The sequence below is a fragment of the Capricornis sumatraensis genome, chromosome 12 (assembly GCF_032405125.1).
Source record: "Capricornis sumatraensis isolate serow.1 chromosome 12, serow.2, whole genome shotgun sequence".
NCBI classification, from domain to species: Eukaryota; Metazoa; Chordata; class Mammalia; order Artiodactyla; family Bovidae; genus Capricornis; species Capricornis sumatraensis.
Genome location: NC_091080.1, coordinates 83,109,604 through 83,129,349, shown reverse-complemented (window position 1 = coordinate 83,129,349; position 19,746 = coordinate 83,109,604). Strand labels below are relative to the sequence as shown.

General features: G+C 40.1%; 1 protein-coding gene across 1 annotated transcript in view; it reads right to left on the bottom strand.

The window, feature by feature from the left end:
• IPO5 (importin 5) overlaps positions 1 to 19,161 on the bottom strand; it is a 41,718-nt gene extending 22,557 nt beyond the window's left edge. The window contains exons 1-9 of the mRNA XM_068984743.1: positions 19,068 to 19,161; positions 12,757 to 12,837; positions 10,025 to 10,217; positions 8,141 to 8,243; positions 6,934 to 7,030; positions 6,607 to 6,711; positions 4,360 to 4,482; positions 4,154 to 4,274; positions 1,796 to 1,883 (exon numbers count right to left, since the gene is read on the bottom strand). Of these exons, the coding sequence (XP_068840844.1) occupies positions 1,796 to 1,883; positions 4,154 to 4,274; positions 4,360 to 4,482; positions 6,607 to 6,711; positions 6,934 to 7,030; positions 8,141 to 8,243; positions 10,025 to 10,217; positions 12,757 to 12,837; positions 19,068 to 19,157 (1,001 nt within the window). The 5' untranslated portion in view covers positions 19,158 to 19,161. The remainder of the gene's footprint in view (positions 1 to 1,795; positions 1,884 to 4,153; positions 4,275 to 4,359; positions 4,483 to 6,606; positions 6,712 to 6,933; positions 7,031 to 8,140; positions 8,244 to 10,024; positions 10,218 to 12,756; positions 12,838 to 19,067) is intronic.
• Positions 19,162 to 19,746: the final 585 nt, after the last annotated feature.

The window sequence follows — 19,746 nt, the reverse complement described above, 5'->3', positions numbered from 1 at the left end:
AATTTAAAAAGTGGCAGGAGGCGGAGGTGGATAAAATTTTTATCATGCCTCATCAATAGTTTAAAAGTCTTATGTCTGAATCCGATCTTTCACGACTTCCCTCTGTCCCCACTCACTGGTTAAAACTTAGCTTCTGACACTCTGAAGACTCAGAGGGATCAGCAGTGTTTAGGAGAGCCTCTGAATCACATTTCCTGGAAATACAGTCTTCAAACTTATCAGAACACAGAAAACAGAAAAGGGTGCTGAGCCTGTGTGTGATTTTCTCTCAACTGGGAGCTTACTCATCTTTTAAAGGGGTGCAACCTGCCCCACAAAATATTATGTGTAAGTGAAACTCAATTACAGGTTTTTCACTGAAAACTGAAGGAATTTGGGCATTAACACCTTTGCACATTTATTGTTTTAGAACCTCAAGATCAGCAGTTGCCACGTACATGACCTCTAACTGCTTTGTGAAGGCAAGATCAGAAAGATGACACTATGACCTTGAAAACAGGCTCTTAAGACTTAGCTTGACCTTGAAAATGTATTTATGTCCTACTTACTCAGAGATAAAATCTTACTCATCTAGTTCAGATAAAAATAGCTTCTTAACACCACATACACCTTAGTGCCTTTTACAGGGCAAATTAAAAGCCAGGTAGCAACACATCACAGTAAATGAACCAGGACAAGGAAACTCGATCGGAGCCCCGTCTCCTCTTCAGCCCTATTTAGGTGTTTCCAGTCAAGGATTGGAGAAGGAAATGGCAGCCCACTCCAGTGTTCTTGCCTGGAGAATCCCAGGGACGGGGGAGCCTGGTGGGACACGACTGACGCGACTTAGCAGCAGCAGCAGCGGTCAAGGATTATCTTCATAAACTTCTATAGGGTATTCAGGCCAAAAGTCAGTCATTTTTAATGACAGGATCAAGCTTCAAAAATACACCATATATTTTCGAAGTCAAATGTCTTTAATTATATCTGTAAAAGTAGCTTACGCTGACTACCAATCTTTCAGGGAAATAGTTTCAGTTCTTTTTAAGAAAAGGAGGTTAGGCAGTTTGATGTCCTGGGAAGAGTGAGAGAACTGGTTTTAAGTCCAGTCTACTAACTGGCCATAAACCCTGGACAAATCACTCAATCTTTCCTCTCCATTTCTGCACTTCAAATATGATACTAAACCTTTAGGCCACTGAAAGGATTAATTAAAATGGCAGCTCTGAAGTGCTATGTTTCATCTGTGTTTAAGCGGCCATTTTCACTATTTCACAGTGAGTATACATTTTGGGGACTTTTCCATAGGAATCTGTACTCACGGGCGCCTACTGAGTCAAAACAAGTCAAATAGTAATTTCAGTGTTACTGTCATCCAGTGTCTACATCTCACCATCATTGCTCCTTTTCCATTCTACAGTTAAATTGCATTGTATGAGGAAAACACAAGGAATTTGCTGAAAACAACTATTTTAAGTTAAGGTCTACACATATACAAAGGTATTTACCACAATAGAGCTCCTTCATATCTATCTCAGAAGATACTCTTAAAAAATTCTTGACATGATGAACAGTTTAGAGTAAGACAGGGTAGAAAAGATAGCTACCTTCACTAAAAATAAATATCTACAAAATTTGATACAGGAAAACACAAAATGGAGAAATGTCCCACGTTTCAAATTTAAAAGCTTAACCTCAGTTTGTAGACCACCACGTGGGGTCGAGACAGACCCTGTAACCCTAAGCTCTCACCGCCACCTGGCCTCGCTCTGTCCGACCCGGGAAGCTTCGTACTGCGTTCGGGGTGTGTGATTACCTATCAAAGTCATCGTCTTCCAGCTCATCCGCATTTGCCCAGTCCTCATCCTCTTCAAGGTCAACCATCATGGCTAACATCTGCGGAACTAAAGAAAAGAACTACTTCATACCCAAAGCAGAGAAGGCAATGGCACCCCACTCCAGTACTCTTGCCTGGAAAATCCCATGGGCAGAGGAGCCTGGTAGGCTGCAGTCCATGGGGTCGCGAAGAGTCAGACCCTACTGAGCGACTTCACTTTCACTTTTATGCATTGGAGAAGGCAATGGCAACCCATTCCAGTGTTCTTGCCTGGAGAATCCCAGGGATGAGGGAGCCTGGTGGGCTGCCATCTATGGGGTCACAAAAAGTTGGACACGATGCCAAGAGCTGACTCATTGGAAAGGACTCTGATGCTGGGAGGGATTGGGGGCAGGAGGAGAAGGGGACGACCGAGGATGAGATGGCTGGATGGCATCACTGACTCGATGGATGTGAGTCTGAGTGAACTCCGGGGGTTGGTGATGGACAGGGAGGCCTGGCATGCTGCAGTTCATGGGGTCGCAAAGAGTCGGACACGACTGAGCGACTGAACTGAACTGAAGTGACTTAGGAGCAGCAGCAGCATACCCAAAGACCACGACGCTGTGATTTTGTCAATGTCACCAACAAGAATTTTAAGAGGTAAAACACAAAGGACATACTAAGAGTAAAGCAAAAAACTTATCTGCCTGTGCTCCCCACATGTGACTTGCTCTATTTTCACCTTTTTCATCTCCCTGGCTTTAGCTTTTGTTCTTTTTTAAGATGTAAACATTAAGGAGAAAAGTCAAAATTTCCAAGTCCTGTTATGTTTTCTTCCTCCCTCATCAGAAGTAAGACCATAATAAAATCAATGTTTCTCATTACCAAACTTTTTTTCTTTTTTACACTTGAACTACAGTTTTCTCTATCTATGTATAACATATAGTAGTATTCAAAGGTTTTATTTTCTATATAATAAATGGTACATATACCCTTTGGCAACTTGCTTTTTTCTCAAGACACATGGATTTCACTTGAATTACTTCACAGCATTCCATTACATAAACACATCAACCTGTCAGTGGACACGACAAAAGGTGCTTTGATAAGATACATGTTATCTCCTTGACAAGAGCAAGTTCAGGGCATTGGGAAAAGGAAGAGAACATATATTAAACCCAGTCTGTACAACCAGGCTATACAACCCTTGACAAATCAATCTTTCCTCTCTGTTTCTGTACTTGAAACTGTTACAAGTATCTTTATTACTAGAACCCACTCAAATGCTCTCCATAGTGGCACCATAAACTTAATTCCTATGGGAAGCTCAAAAGGAGGCCGATCTTATGTCACAGGTGTGAAATCTCCTGTGAGTCCTTTCTGCTCCACACCCTTCATCAACCAACACTGGACACTGTCACACTCTGACAACTGGTGTTCCACAATTAATTACACTTGTGTTTATTGAGACTGAGCAGTGTTCAACAGCTATAGCTTTTGTGAACTTCCTGTTTCCAACCACTGTTTTCCGCACACCAGAACTGTTGATGTGTGCACTCAACTACTTTCTTCCAGTCTGGCTTATCTTTTGATCTCACTTATGGTGTATTTGGTTGGTCAAAACACTGTTTTAGTACAAATTGAGCAATGTTTTGCACTTATGGTTTTGACTGTCTTAAAAAAAATATCACTTTCTACTATTAAGCTTTACGTATAAAATGTATCTGTTCATGTCTAATCAACTGAAAATTGAGGTTCGAATATATTTTTCCAATAGAAACAACCAGTCGTGCAAACTATTGAACTATCAAAGTTCAGTTTGTTTCCACGTGAGTGGATCTGCTCCTGGCCACTCTATCCCATCTGATTCAACTGTCTATAGCTGCACCATCAACAAACTAAATCTTCATAGCTGACAGGCAAGACCTGCACTTTAGTCATCAAAACTGTCTTGGCTACTCCAGGCCCTACATTAGACTCTATCTTATCATGACCAATTCTAATTTTTGGCTGAAATTATACTGAGTATTTAGGTTAATTTGAAGGGTATTGACACTGGGTTCTCTTATTAGTCTTTCAATGTGTCACCCAATTTTCCCCAGAGGTCTTACACATCTTTCGGTTTACTTCCAAGTATGACAAACCATGTTTGCTACGCTGAGGTTTCAGGGTGCTGGAGCATGGCCATCGTGTCGGGCCTATGCAGTTAAGAATGTATTGCTGCATTTTCATGGATTCACCTGAGTTTGAAAGGACATTCACTCTTCCAATAAATCCGTGGCCTTGCACAACTCTCAGCAAACCTATCTGACAATTCTGCCACCCTAAAAAAAACTATTTAGACTTTTGACTTACTTGTCTGTGCAACAATATTGGTATGTTTTCTTAACATAGCAGCTGCAGTCTCAGAAAGGGTCACGATTACTTCCAGGGCAAGCTGGCGCTGCATGTTATTGAGGCCAGTGTCTCCACACAACTACAAAGAAGATATATTTGTACACATTTAGTAGTTGATTCATTGAAAACAAGAAACAGAACATTCACTGCAGTATTTAATTTACCTTTAGACTCAGCTGTAAAGTGGCTTCCAGATGAGGACGTAAATACTTTGGAACCGTGTCTGCAATCTCAACAAGGGATTTTAGGACTGAATCATCATTCTGGTAGCAGGAGTCGTTTACAGCCTAGAAAACATGAAATAGATTAAAAAAAAAAAAAAGTCTGTGTTCAACAGTCACTTTATGATGCCTCATTAGCCAGAATATCAAGAGGCAAGGACAACAGAGAAACACTAGCGTACTGTTTTTCAATAAATAACTTTGCAATCAACATTACACAGATGTTCTACCTACAACTATGTACACATTTTCCTCTATTCTAATGTTAACTAGAAACGTATAATATAAAGATTTAAACCGAAGTCAAAATTAAAACCAGTCAATCTCCAATAACCACAACAAAACTTAAGACTGGCAAGGAAGTGTTTTCATAACCAGAAGGAATCTCCTTTTCTCTGTCCTTCCAATATTCATACAGATAGTAAATACTAGATCCCATGATATATTTAAAGTGTTCAATATTACTGTATTTCTCTTTAATGATAAGTTCAGTCACTGTGGAATTTTAATGTAGCATTCTGTATCTACCTTTGCCTATATCACAGCCATAACTCCTACAAGTTCTGGCTAACATTTTAACTTACTCTACATTCAGACAAGAAAAATATGAAATTAAATAGTAAGTCAAGATGTGTCGGTAATATAAAACAATAGAATGTTTCATCAGCTAATGTTTTGTCATTGACTAAACTATATTTTCAGCTTAGTATCACGGGAAAAACAGTTTCTACTAAGTCCTGGCAGCAACTCCATCACATATGAACTTTTTAGTTTCAGATTCCCTGCTGCTGCTACTGCTAAGTCGCTTCAGTCATGTTCGACTCTGTGCGACCCCAGAGACAGCAGTCCACCAGGCTCTGCCGTCCCTGGGATTCTCCAGGCAAGAATACTGGAGCAGGTTGCCATTTCAGTTTCCCTAAATCCTCTCTAATCTGGCCCTCAACAGGGCACTCTCTCTCTCAGGAGCTGTTTTTTTGGTTGTCACAAGATTGAGGACATGGAAAGGCTGAGCTACTAGATGTCTCACACCTGTGACACAAACGCTTACGAGGAATTCATTTGACCTTATGCATCTTTACACGATTATGTCAAACACATATATAAAAAAACTCATTTATAATGGTCTCAACCTAGACCCTAACTCACAAATTCCCTTTTGCCTGGTTTTAATGTACTATGATATATTTCTTCCCTAAAATGCAGATACCGTACAAACAAAGAAGGAACACGTATTTTGTTTCATCCTGAACTGTACCTTTTCTGGAAATCACCAGTTCAAAACACCAACAGTAACAGAAATCATGGTGTTCAAACGGCCAACGATCTCTATCAGTCCACATTTTTAGCTACTGCATTCGTATAGACCGTGTAGAAATCACCTAGTCTCCTATGTCTTTGTTGGGTCAGGCCCTAGCATTTATATGTGGAAAAGCATGTCATTTTACTAGAGATTACTTTCTCTTTTTCCTTTGTATCAACTTACAACCATACATTGATATTTTAAAAACTTACGTGCATACATGAGCTGTACGCACATAAATGCATTTCATTTTAAGAGCGAATATGGAAAATTATAAAATACTTGTTATAAAAGGAGGTTTGATGTCTGACAAGGTTGAAACCAATTACTCTAACTTCCCCAAGTTTATTTTACTTTCTCACTGGGGCAGATGTCCTTAAAATAATAATTTATCCTTGGATTCCAGTAATGTTTAACTATAAAATTACTTTGTGATACAAACTGTCACAAGCCCTGTATTTAACAGCAAAGACTCTGGTCCAATCTGGGTTTCAACTATGCACAACTCCAGCATGCACCCCTCAACACTGTGACCTTGGGCAAGTTTCTTATCTCCTCCTTAGCTTCTCCTTCTGTAAAATGAGCATTTCATAGGTTATTTGGTTGTTCTAATAGAAATAACCTACTGTGATTATATACTCAATAATAAGCATATGTTGCTTATTATCATTTGCCTTAAAGAAAAAATTTGAAATGAAGAGACCCAAGGTATATCAAAGGCAAAAAATATTAAGAAATGTGCATGTTTTGTTCACTGCTGTATCCTTAGTTGGTACACAGCAGGCAATAAATATTTAATGAATAAATGAATGCAATACAGAACTCTGATGAGAATTGAAGCAACAGAAAAGTAGTTAAGGATATAATTATCACCTAAACTATTTTCTTACCTGTAAGAAACCGGGTAACAAGTCTGCAAAATGCTTGAACAGAGCAACATTATGCTCGTTGGCAAGTATAAACGCAGCGGTAGCTCTAGCAGATAATGTTCGGATCTAAAATGAAGACAGGACAAACGCCAAATATGAGACCATTTTTGATAGATGTGCAAACTCAAGTTTCCTTCCACAAGATGAAATTTTCTTTATCAGTAAAACTAGTATTTGTATTTTCAAGTATAAAAGCCAAGACAATCTCCAAACATATATAGATTCTTTCACAAGTTAGATGCTATATTAAATTATGTGTTAATATTAATGGAATGGAAATCTACTCACCGACGGATGTTCCTGATCTTGCATGCACTGAACTAACATCCGTTTGATGACGTCTAAATAGTGCTGCTGCTGATTCCCAAAAATTCCTGGGAAGTTCCTGAAAAAATGATAGAAAACATCCTCTGAAAACTATATTATATCTTAGTAAGGTGTCAGCTAGAACATCTTAGTAACATCTTAGTAAGGTGTCAGCTAAAACATCTAATTCTATGTTTATTTACATTAATCCCTAAGGCTGAACATCAACTACCCGACCTCCAAGCAATTCTACTCTGGGCTCGGGTGAACAGAAACAAATGGAGCAGAGGAGATCAGACTGGGAGAACTGGGGACTCAGGCGCACACCTGCCCAGGTCTCTGCTTTACCCTTACTGCTGTCTCAGCAGGAAGCTGATCTGGAGTGCAGGACGGGACAAGAGCAAGCACTGGGGTGCAGGGGTAACGACACTAACCACGCTCACAAGCTGTTTCCAGCCTTGGTATCCAGGCAGTCCACATTGTGCTCTATTTTAAATTTGGTAAATAAATAAACTGAATACCTTTACTTAATTCTCCACTTTGGACCTTTGATAGGAACAAGATACATTTGACAACTAAAGTAGAAATTGGTGTACTATCTATCCTTCTTTAGAGGTTCAAGGTAGATCTCGTTTAAAAAAAAAAAGTATATGATCTTGGTAAGTTACAAATTCAATTATATATTATTTTAAATGCAGTAGAACTGTACAGTAGGCCAAACTTTTTAAATGCAGACAATCATTTAATTCTAAACTTAGATCATCTGCTTATAAATGAGGTAATTAAAATAATACATTTTTATAAAGCTTGGCCACAGACCAAGACAGTGGGGGTTCACCACCAGTTTCATTCTTTTCTTTCAGATGCTAATATGAGAATGGCTTTCTAAAAGTTACAGTTGGTACTGTTAATCTCTTGAAGAAGAAACTGTCCCAGAAATTTTTTCAGAATCATGAAGCACAAAGGAAAGGAATAAAAACTGCAGAGACTCCTTGTATAACAAAAAGATCCATAATACCAAATGGAAAGCTCTGTTCTTTCCAATTTTGCTTCCAACAAAAGTACAAAGGTTATCTAGAGGCATTATTTAAGGCTAAAAAGTTAAACTAGAGTAAAACAATCAACTAAAATGCACTTCGGGCACTCGTAACATTAAATTTTCCCAAACGTATCAGACCACTGTATATACCAGAAAATATGAAGGGCAGCTTCCCGCAGTCCCATGTTTTGAGAGCTGACGGAGTCAAAAAGGAACTTCAAACCTTCAGGCCATTGGTTGTTGCCATCCTCATCTAAAAGTAAAGAAATCCAGGCATAAGGTGTGTAAATTAAACTTCAAAATATTGATGGTGAATTCATTTCATAAGCCTCATTCAAAATATGTGGCTATAGAAAGTGTCACTTGCTCTGTTTTTACAAACATTTTAGTGAAATCAACTCCTTCAACCATAAAATGGCATAATAATCTAGTAAAAAACAATTGTGTAAATCTGGGTTACAGAAGCACAGGTATAAGTGGTGGTTATTTCTCAGGAGGGTGATTTGGAGAAAAGAAAGCACACTTTGACTATGTGACTAGTTGAATCTTTCACACATATTATTGCTATTAAAGATTAGGCTAAAAAGTAGACAAAGTTAATATCTGATAACAAGTCTTAAAACCAAAACACTTATTACTTACAAACTGCAGAATGGGAATCCCAGAGCACTGCTCACGCTTTGCAGTTTTAAGTGCTACAGGATGTTATCAATGTGTTGACATTTTAAACAGATTTCAAAACACAGATTTTTGTGATACCTTGCGATAAAAATGAACCACAAAAATCTACTGAACCAGTTTAGACTTGTTGGTTTTACTGTCACAAAGAACTTAGGAGTTACAGAGAATATAGACAAGTTATGCATTTTTTCTTTTTAAAATATTGCCCCCATATTTGCTGAACTTCTCTGAAAGGAGAAGTGGGATGACAAAAAAATTTACGGAGAGAGCACTTTTTCCATTATTAAGGGATTTTGAGTTAGGAGTGATGTAACTCCTAACTCAAAATAAAAATGTCATCTGCAAAAAACTTGAAAACAGAACTTCCCACGTTACTTAAAAATTCAAGTTTCTGTGGGTTTAGAACTTACTTAAAAACTTAACACATTTCCTATTAATTTTTAAGAACTGGTTGTGTCAGTACGTTGAACATCTGCGTTACTGGTGGCGGTGGTTTAGTTGCTTGGGCGTCTCTGACTCCTCTGTGACCTTATGTACTGTAGCCTGCCCATGCCCATGGAATTTCCCAAGTAAGAATACTGGAGTGGGTTACCATTTCCTTCTCTAGGGGATCTTTCTGATCTGACCCAGGGATCAAATCTGCATCTCCTGCATCGCCAGCGGATTCTGTACCACTGAGCCACCAAGAAAGGAGATTTAAAAAGTCATGTCATAATTTACTAAGCACGACTAAAAATATTCTCCAAGTTAGCCTTATCTTAGTGAATTATTCTTTTCAACCTTTAAAAAATACCACCTAAGTGAACAGAGCTTATGATGATTCTGTCAAAAAAAAAAGTAACAGCATATCCGATTATACTACTAATGTTTTAAGTGTGACCAGAAAAAGTTCTGGCTGCTGATAAAATGCATTTTCAAATGTTTTAACTTAATTTCTAAAAATATTTTGTGGTACTGAATAACAAACTATAGTAGTATAATAAGCACATGTGCTTACTTTATAAACACAAATGTAACAGCACAAAATCACCTGGAGCCCACGATCTCCACTTCTATTGCCAGGTTTGTAAGTTAGACTATGCTTTCAAAACCACAGATTAAGGGGGAGATAAAACTGACAGTTGTAAACTAGAAAATTATTTCTCTAGAGAGAAATGGTTTTGAAGATCAAGAGGTAAGAATTATATCTGTAATGTTTGGTTTTAAATTAAAAACCCACAATCACTCTCATTTCAAACAGAATAAATCATAGTCAAGTACTTGTGACTCGTCCTCTAAGATTCCACTGAAACAAACAAAAAAATGTACTCACTTTCTTCTGTAACATAATGATAACTGTATTTGCATACACACCTATTAAATTCCTGGCCAGTTCAGCAGCAATGTCACAAATTTTTTTCCTCATGCTAGACTGTGTTTCCATTTGAATAATCATCAGTAGCTCACTCTTGATGGCAGTCTGAACATCAGTGGGAAGAGTTGGATAGACTTCATCAAATGCAGAGGACAAAAGACGTCTTAGGAGAACGGCAGCCATTTGTCTAGCCTATAAATAGATAACATTGTTAATGACCTGGTGTCTTACTGGAGAAAAAATTTCCAACAAACTACATTCACTCTGCCATTGATATATTTCACTATTCTATTTTTACAGTTCATTTCAAAAGCATTTTGTTTAAAAAAAAAAAGGTAAAATACATAAAAAATATAAAAATCTTTCTAATCACATTAGTCTTTTGTACAGAAAATGCCACACAAAAGCTATTTGTTTATAGCTGAGGAAAAGTCCTGAGCATATTATACTTTGGATCTTGGTAATGATGAACCTGTCTTTAATTTCTATTTTTAATATTCTCTTTGGAGAAAAGCAAATCTTATGTAAGTCAGAAACCCTATAATAAGTCTTTTCTTATGTCTCTATCTGGCTCTCATTGCAGTATATAAAGTACCTTTCCTATTTAATCTTATGCTCCCAGCCTGGCCTATCTTACTATATTATTACCCTTACATTAGCCTCTTACATAAAATCCTATCAAATCCATTTGTCTTTATATTTTTCATGCAAATAAATATTACAAGCTTCCCACACCTAAAAAGTACTAACTAATCTCAGCATGTGTATTACTAACCCATTTTCAAATCTGTAAAATGTATTTAAATTTGGCATTTCCTACATAATAGTCCTTTAGATTATTAAAAGAAAGCTGAAACAAATGCCATTTAAAAATTTTATCATAAGAAGTCAATAAACCCCTGAAAATATTAAACTGGATTTTTCATGTTCTTTTTTCCTGGACTGCAGGTACTCATGGATCACTGTAACTATTTTGATACTGTGACAACAAAAAGTAATAAAAATAAAATCTGCCACTTTTTCCATCATCTGAATCTTACTTGAAATCACTTCTGGCAGAGAGAAAAGTTTAATGTATGCTCTACAAAGGATTCAGAGAGGTTGCTACGCAGTGCTTAGTTGCTTAGTCATGTCCAACTCTTTCCGACCCCATGGACTGTAGCCCGCCAGGCTCCTCTGTCCATGGGGATTGTCCAGGCAAAAATACTGGAGTGGGTAGCCATTCCCTTCACCAAGGGATCTTCCCAACGCAGGGACTGAACCCGCGTCTCCTGCACTGCAGGCGGATTCTTTACCGTCCGAGCTACCGGGAAGCCCCTCAGAGAGGTTAAACAATGGCTAAAATTAGTGCAATTCTTCTCACACATACACTGACTTATGAAGGTTCTGAGGCTAGTTCATCAATCAAAATAAGATCTAAAGAGGGTTCAAAATAGGTTTTTAAAGATAAAATTCAATAATTTTCATATTATTCTTGGCGTGAAAACAGCTAACCTGCATCGATCTTCAAGAATTAAAAGAGCCAACTATTTCAGGGATTTAAGTTACTTCTATGTTTGTTCCTCACATTTGACATTTATTTTGAATTAAAGAAAAAACAGTATGTTACAAAGGTGAAGAAGTGTCTTTTATCACCTGTTTTAAAAAAACTGAGGCACATTTATAGTGTTTCCTAAGTGTTACTGGAAAGCACTAAATTGCCAGCTTAAACTGACCTACTAGAAGGCAGGTGTAACACTATAAGAAGATGAGTGTGACTTCATTTCCATCATGTGTTAAAAGAAGTATTTTACATCTAATGTGACTGCTAGCAATAAAGTATCACTTTACAAAATTCTAACGCAATGTTTTTTACTTGGAGTAAGTTTTCTAGACTTGGGTATTTTGATGCCTTTTCCATGAGGGAGGCTATTCAATGAACATTCATTATATACAAGGATATAACTTTTGAGAAGATAAACTTGTCTGTTAAACAAATAGAAGAGGAGTCACAAACTATAAATCTGAATTTAGTACAGAAGCTAGGTAATTTGCTAAAAATCATGATTTTTAAATGATTCTAACAAAATGTGCCCTTGTTCTTACGCATCTGTAGCACAAATTCTTCACCATCCAGAGACAGCTTAAGCATAAAAACTTCAAAGACAAAAAATATTTTTTCATTTGGCAACACATTAGAACACTGAACTCAATTTCCTCCTTTGGAATGAACTGTTCCTAGGAAGAAAAATTTTTATAGCTATTTAAAAAATCACTTGAATTTAATAATTTCTATGTAATTATTTCTCAGTAATGTCTGACTCTTTGCAATCCCACGGACTGTAGCCTACCAGGCTCCTCTGTCCATGGGATTTTCCAGGCAATAGTACTGGAGTGGCTTGCCATTTCCTTCTCCAGCAGATCTTCCCGACTCAGGGATCGAACCCGGGTCTCCCGCATTGTAGATAGACGTCTGAGCCACCAGGGAAGTCCAATCTGTAATTATTTAAGAACCATTAATTCGAAAACATTTGAGATACACCATCTTACATGGAAAAAAAGAAATTCTCACCCTTGAAAGAGAGTATTTAAAAAATTATCATTCCAAGTAGCTTTTCACAACAAATTAAGTTCAGAGTTCCGGTAACGTCTACACAGTAAACAGTTCGCATTACTCACTCTGACCACCATCTAATACCCAACTTGTTTGTAAAAAAAAAACAGGCACATTTCTCAGGTATTAAAGAAGTACCTCCTCAGCAGCTGCTGTATTTCTGATGGCTTGTAAAAGGAATGTGATCTTCGACTGGCCTGGGATATTCTCATAGGTTTCCTACATAAAGAACATCAAAGATTCGAATATCATGTTAGAAAACTTCATGAGTATACCAGTAAAAGGAAATGACAAGAAGAGCAGCAAAGATTCATGCATGATGAGTCCACCAATCTAGGTCAGGTGGAAGTTTTCTCCTGTGACAGAACATACTTCGGACAGGCCAGGAAAGGGAAAATATCAAATAAGTGACTTAATTAAGATCCTTTCCACCCTTCTTAAATAGACTTTTCTGATGTACAGGATCTTAGGCTCCTCTGATTAATAAAACTCGAGGCCTGGGGCGGGGTGGGGGGTGGGGGGGGGTGGGCGGTGTTCAGATGGGGGACACATGTACACCCATGGCTGATTCATGTCAATGTATGGCAAAAACCACTCCAATACTATAAAGTAATTAGCCTCCCATTAAAATAAATAATTAAAAGGAAAAAACAAAACAAAAACTCAAGGCCTAAGAGAACCAAAACCTTGATCAATGTGACGGGCTACCAGGCTGCCAAGTTAAGTGCTCACTCCATATCCTCCTCCATCATGGAAAACTGCTTATTTTGTCAACATTGTTTTGATCAGATGATGCAGAACTGGTTCAAATTACCACTTATAACCACCAGAGAAACAAGCTCAGATGAAGCAAGTCAGAGAAAGGGCAAGTATTCAACTTCTCTATGCTACATTTTCTTTCAGGCAAGGATTATACTGACATCATTTTACATACATAAATAAGAGGTCAGGAGAAAGTTGGCCAGAAAACTTAGTATCACTTCTTTAATATCACTTTAATAGATCTAGACATCTAGGTTTTGTAACTCAGGACACTTCTTCCCTTTTCCATTAATCACATAAATAATGAGAGCAAACTGTTAAAACAGTTAAAAATAAAACAAAACCTGACACCAACTGAAAGGTAGATTGTTAGAGTGGATCAAAATATAAGACCTAAGTATATGATGCCTACAAAAGTAAAGTGAAGAGAGGTATAGATTCATGTGGACCTCCCTGGTGGCTCAGTGGTAAAGAATCCACCTGCTAATGTGGGAGATGCAGGTTCAATCCCTGGGTTGGAAAAATCCCTTAGAGAAGGAAATGGCAACCCACTCCAGCATTCTTGCCTGGGAAATCCCCATGGACAGAGACGCCTGGCGGGCTGCAATTCACAGGGTTGCATAGAGTTGGACATGACTTAGCGACTGAACAACAAATAGATTCATGTGCTCGCAAATAATGTGGGAAAGAAATCATTCTTTTAAGTACACTTGGAATTGTTTTCCCTGAGAAGTCTCTTAGTAAATATTCTCATCTATCCACTTTAAGGGCATAACATGTAGATAACACATTAATTTCTCAGCAGGCTAAATTCAAAGAGCTGGCCTGCACTCTGACAGCTACTGTGCCCTATAATTTACCTAGTTTCCTTCTAGTCAGAAGTGATGAAGACAAGCAAAGGAAAACTGGGCTTCTCTGAATCCACATCTCCCATTTGTCTAGTGCTCTGTGGTGCCCTGGGATATTGACAGATAAGGAAATAAAGGCTCAGAAGTTAAACAACTGGCTTAATATCACAGACAGTAAATAGTGGAAAGAACTCTGGTCTTCTGAGGCTAACCATACCCCAAATCTCCCTGACACTGAATGCTCTCTCTGGGTTTCACCTCTGGAGCCCGACTGTCCTAAACAACCAGTGTTATTTAGTTTTCAAACTTCTCAATATCTGAATTTGGGGAAAGAACACATTTTGAGGAAAAGACAATACAAAATCTTCTGATAACCTCAAGTTCCTCTCTAGTACATAAACATGTAGGAACATAACACTGCTGAAAACTGTGACCAAAAGCATTCACAGCTGAGCAGAGAAGAGGGTCTGAATTTATCCAGAAATGAGGTAGTTCATGTAAAGGTATTTTCATTTAAACAAACTCTCTCACAGTACAATAAAAATGTCTTTCTGTTCCTTGTACTAGCTTAGCCCCTGTTGCCCTGTAGATGCTATAAACATTTTAACTTTTCAGTGGTCTAAATCAAGTTCTGGGGAAAAAAATATTCTTCACTAAGATACCATGCTCAGAAAACTTATTAAACTCTATTCCATAACAAATTAAAAGTCAACTAGACGAGAGTTTAGTGTGACCCCTGACTCTTGCAAGAGAGTTCTCCCCATTTGATATGTTTCAGTGTGGCAATCCAGATCTAATATTATTACATTTATACCACAACATTGTCAGGATAGTTTGGCAGCAAGAACACAGCCGTGAAGTCAAAAGAATTAACTTTTTCTTAGCCTAAGTAGATGGAGTTCCACAAAGATAGAAATGGTATCACTTTTTGGTTGTATTCCCAGCACAGAGCAGGTTAGAGTACAGCAAATACAAGGAATTTTTCTAAGAATATTCCTAGCACCAGCCCAGGCAGGTTCAATGAAATGTGAGCAGTGTCACCATAATAAAAGTTCAATTCCATTTGATACCATCAAAAACAATCACACAATGTAAAGCAGACCTCATCTAACCCTCCCAAAGGAGAAATGCTAATATGCACTCATCTTACTCATTCCATACATGTATTTATGGCAAGCCTACATTGTATATGGGCTTCCCCAGTGGACTCAGATGGTAAAGAATCTACCTGCAATGTGGGAGACCTGGGTTCAACACTTGGGTCAGGAAGATCCCCTGGAGAAGGAAATGGCAACCCACTCCAGTATTCTTGCCTGGGAAATCCCATGAACAGATGAGACTGGTGGGCTACAGTCCATGGGGTCCTAAAGAGTCAGACACAACTGAGCAACTAACACTTTCACTTACCTTGTATATGGAAATGTAAAGAGAGGACAAACAACTTTTATCTAATGAACACTCTGGTTCAGGTAAAATTTTTAGTATGTTGCCCTCCTTCAAATCTCATCAACCAAGTGTCGTACTAGAATCAACAAAGAATATAAGTCATTGGAAACAACTGAGAATATAAAATCCATGCATATATGATTAGTGAAATACTCAAGCTTATGTCATAGAAAAATGTCCAGTCATGAATGCCATGGACATTCAACTTATTCTGTTAATTACTGAATTTTGGGACTTAGGGGCATTCAAATCATTTCTTCAAATACCAGAAACATTTTTTTGTAAAGCTAAAGAGAAAAATCCTTTAAGATTTAATAGAAATAAAGCCTATCAAATGCTTTGTACAATGTAAAAAGCTTTATCTTTTAAAAGTTCTGAAGCCATTCAATGATTTCAATAATATATAACAATAAGTTTTTAAATGTACTTGACTTCATATCTGGAGTTGAAATAAGTCACCTTAGTCAACAGTTTGGTATTTATGCGTCAACTAAGTATTTTTATTTTGACTGAGTAAATTACACAAATACTTACTGAGCCCTTGCCAATTCTTTAGTTAAGAAAAAATTCTGTATTTGCTGTGGTGTGTGCGCTCAGTCGCTTCAGTAATGTCCAACTCTTTGCGACCCCATGGATTATAGCTTGCCAGGCTCCTCTGTCCAAGGAATTTTTCAGGCTAGAATACTGGAGTGGGTTGCCATTTCTTAATCCAGGGGGATCTTCCCCATCCAGGGATCAAACTGCACTGCATCCAATGTCTCCTGCACTGCAGGTGGATTGTTTACCTGCTGAACCACTGGGGAACCCCAATGGCTTCCAGGATACAACTGTAATATTCAATTTTATTTAGTTTGATTAGTTATAAAAGGTTCACTTTGTAAGGGAAAAAAGAGAAGAAGGTGGTATTACGGTATCATTTCATGCAGCCATTTCTGTTTCAAATATTTTGCTTAGGAAAGAAGCTCTATCTACAGACGAGTTTAGTGCTATATTATATGGTGCCAGGGAGCTTCCTCTCATTTACCTTTTCTGTCAAATTAAGAAAATTGCATATTATAGTACTTACTTTACATGTTAACACAGTTCCAGGATAGACAATGAAAGGAAAAATATAGTATCTGAATGTTTTCACTAAGAATAAAGAGACTGAGAGCGTAACAGTACTTATTTTCAATTGTTCTTGATGAGAAAATGTGCTGAATGCTGCTAACTATCCCCAAAGTGATGGGAGAGATAAAAGATTTACAACAGGCACCAATTGGAATTCAAGCTGAACCAGACATTGGTATTTAGTTCAATAGAAGAGAGATTCCCCACTAGGCTTGACAATAGAGACTTAAGCAACTGGAGGGAAGAGGGAGAATTAAACTAGCTTACTAATTACAATGCTGTTCTGCTTTGCAACACATGGAAATTTCTATTATGGGTTGGGATTAAGAACTTATTTTGGTGAAAAATTACCTCTAGAGTTAGCAGACAGCATTAAAACGTTTTTATAGGCTCATCACATCCCACTGGTATCCGTGCAAAGTGATGCAACTAACAAATGCACATCACTTCTAAGGAAAAGACAACTTTTAAGTATTATACAAATAAACCTGGCAAAAGTCTGAAAAGATAGTATACATGTACTCCTATGTACAGCACTGTTTTTAGCAGGAGGACACTAGAAACTTCAACGTTCATTCATAGGAGGTTGGTTGAGTAAAGGCATCCATAGCTGCTTTAAAAAACAAAACAAAACCCTCTAATAGGGCAATGTGAAATATACTGAGTAAAAAATTCCAAGTTGGGCAACAGGATGCATATTATAAACCCACTAGTGTAAAAATAAATGTATACATATATACATGTAACATTTTGCAAGGAAGATGCATACACCACTTAAAACTGGTTACTTTTGGGGAATGGGATAAAAAACTATTTGCAATCTGAATTTTTTACCCTGAGTATGTATAATAAACGAATCGACAGCATTAGGACAAAGTTAATCATACTTTAAAGTGCTTTTCACACAGCACTGAACTTTCAGAGTATTTACCTCACGGATCATAAAACCACTAAGTGTAACCAGCAGATCCTCTATTTAAAGTAAGAATGATGCTGTGATTTTAAAAACAACTATAAAATCTCGTGAGTCCTGAAAAGGATTTCATTAACTATGTAAAAATAAATGTTTGCTCTGTAAGACTATCTGGCTGAACATCCCTCATTGAATCTTTTTCTTTTCCTTCACTGAATCTTATAAAAATCTTCAATCACATGGTGACAAAGAATTCCATATGTAATCAAGTCTGAGGATAGGATCTGATAATGCACTTCACAGAAACTGGAAAGTTTCTGCCCTTCCCTTGACGTGTCTCAAATCGCATCTCAACACATTCGAACAACAGTCTTCTACAGAACCGTGTGTGCCTTACCGCTACCTGATAAATGAACTTGCAGATACATTTCAAATACTGTCTCTTGAAACTTTATCCACAGCTCCACATTTTGGAGGTCAGGAGCCAATAAGGTGGTTAAAAAAAAGAGAAATTCAGATTAGATTGGGTGAAATTAAAAAAAGCCTTAAACATCTGGCACTAGCCCAGATAGACAACGGAAGTCCGAGGATATCCCATTAGTCTCTAGAGACCAAAGAAAACTTATCTGAAGGATGAGCAAACTAAGGTGCAAGCTGCTTAGAAAGAAATCCTAAAGGCAACTTCGCAAAAACTTGTGCGGGGGCCGGGGGGCGGGGCGGGGGAGCGCGGGAGAGAAATGGAAATCCGGCTTCTGATATTAGGAACTAGACTGAGAAAGAGGACGAAATGGAAATAGGTGGAAGACGACGAGGCACACTATTCAGTAGGAGGGGTCGGGGAAGGGAGGGACGGACGGTGGTATGAAGAGTTGAGGGACAGGAGAAGAAAAGCAGGGGTGATGGTTCAGGGAGCAGCCAGGGTTTGGGGGGGACCAAAGGGCTTGGGTAGGGTGGAGACCACAGCTGAAGGGCGGGGGAGGCTCCCAGCCGGAGAAAAGCGGGAAAGGGGCGAGGGGAGACGAGGGGCCCGCCCCACACCCCACATCCCTCCCCGCCGCCCGGCTTCCCCATCTGGGCGGGGGCAGCGTGTCAGCAGCGGCCGCACGTGTGTGCGACCGGCGGCGGGGAGCTAACTGGCGCCGGGCGCCGCGGCTGCAAGGGCCGGAAAGGCCTGGGGGCACCGCAGGGAGCCGCGGGCAGCCTCACACGTGGGCTGCGCGGCCGCCGCCCGCCCGGCCCGGCCCGGCCCGGCCTGGCCTGCGCCGCCGCCGCCGAGGCGGACCAACCGAGGCCCGGGCGGGCGGCGTCGGGGAGCAGGGTCGGCGCGCCGACCCAGGGCGCCGAGAGTCGGGGGCGGCGCGCTCGGTTACCTCTGCCTGTTTCCGGACCACATTGTCGGGGCTGAGCAGGTTTCCCAGGAGCAGGTAGAACTGTTGCTGCTCCGCCGCGGCCGCCGCCATTGCGCTAGGCGTGAGAGAGAGAAGGAGGGAGGGGAGACAGGAGCCGTGAGGCGCGCTGGCGGGCCGGCGGGAGGGGCGGGGGCGGGCCCAGCGCGGGGACCGGCACCAGCCTCGGCGCGGGACTGAGGAGGGGGGCGGGGGGCGGAGCGGGCTGGAAAGGGCGGGGCAAAGGGGAAAGGGGAGGACGGGGCGGGGCCTCGTGACCCCTCACCCCCGCCGCGGCCGCCGGCGCCAGCGCCCCATTGGTCCTGGACGCCGGTGGGGGGCGGAGCCGAGGCCGCCTCCTCGGGGGCAGTGCCGATTGGCCACGCACCCTGTAGCGCCGTCACTGGCGGCGCGCGGCCGGCCGCCTGGCTGGGCGCGCGGCGGGGCGGGGGCGGGGGCGGGGCCTTGGCGGCCCAGCTGTGGTCGCGGCTGTGTCGCGGGGAAAGCGGGAGGAGCCGGTGGGCCAGCCTGCCGGGCTGCGAGGGGGCGTGAGACCCGGCTGGGGAGGAGGGGCCAGCTCCAGAGCGCGGGAGATTTCGGCGCCGCAGGCGGGCGGGTCTCCTCCCCTTGCTGTCCGCCAGCCCTTCCCTGCGACCCCAGCAGC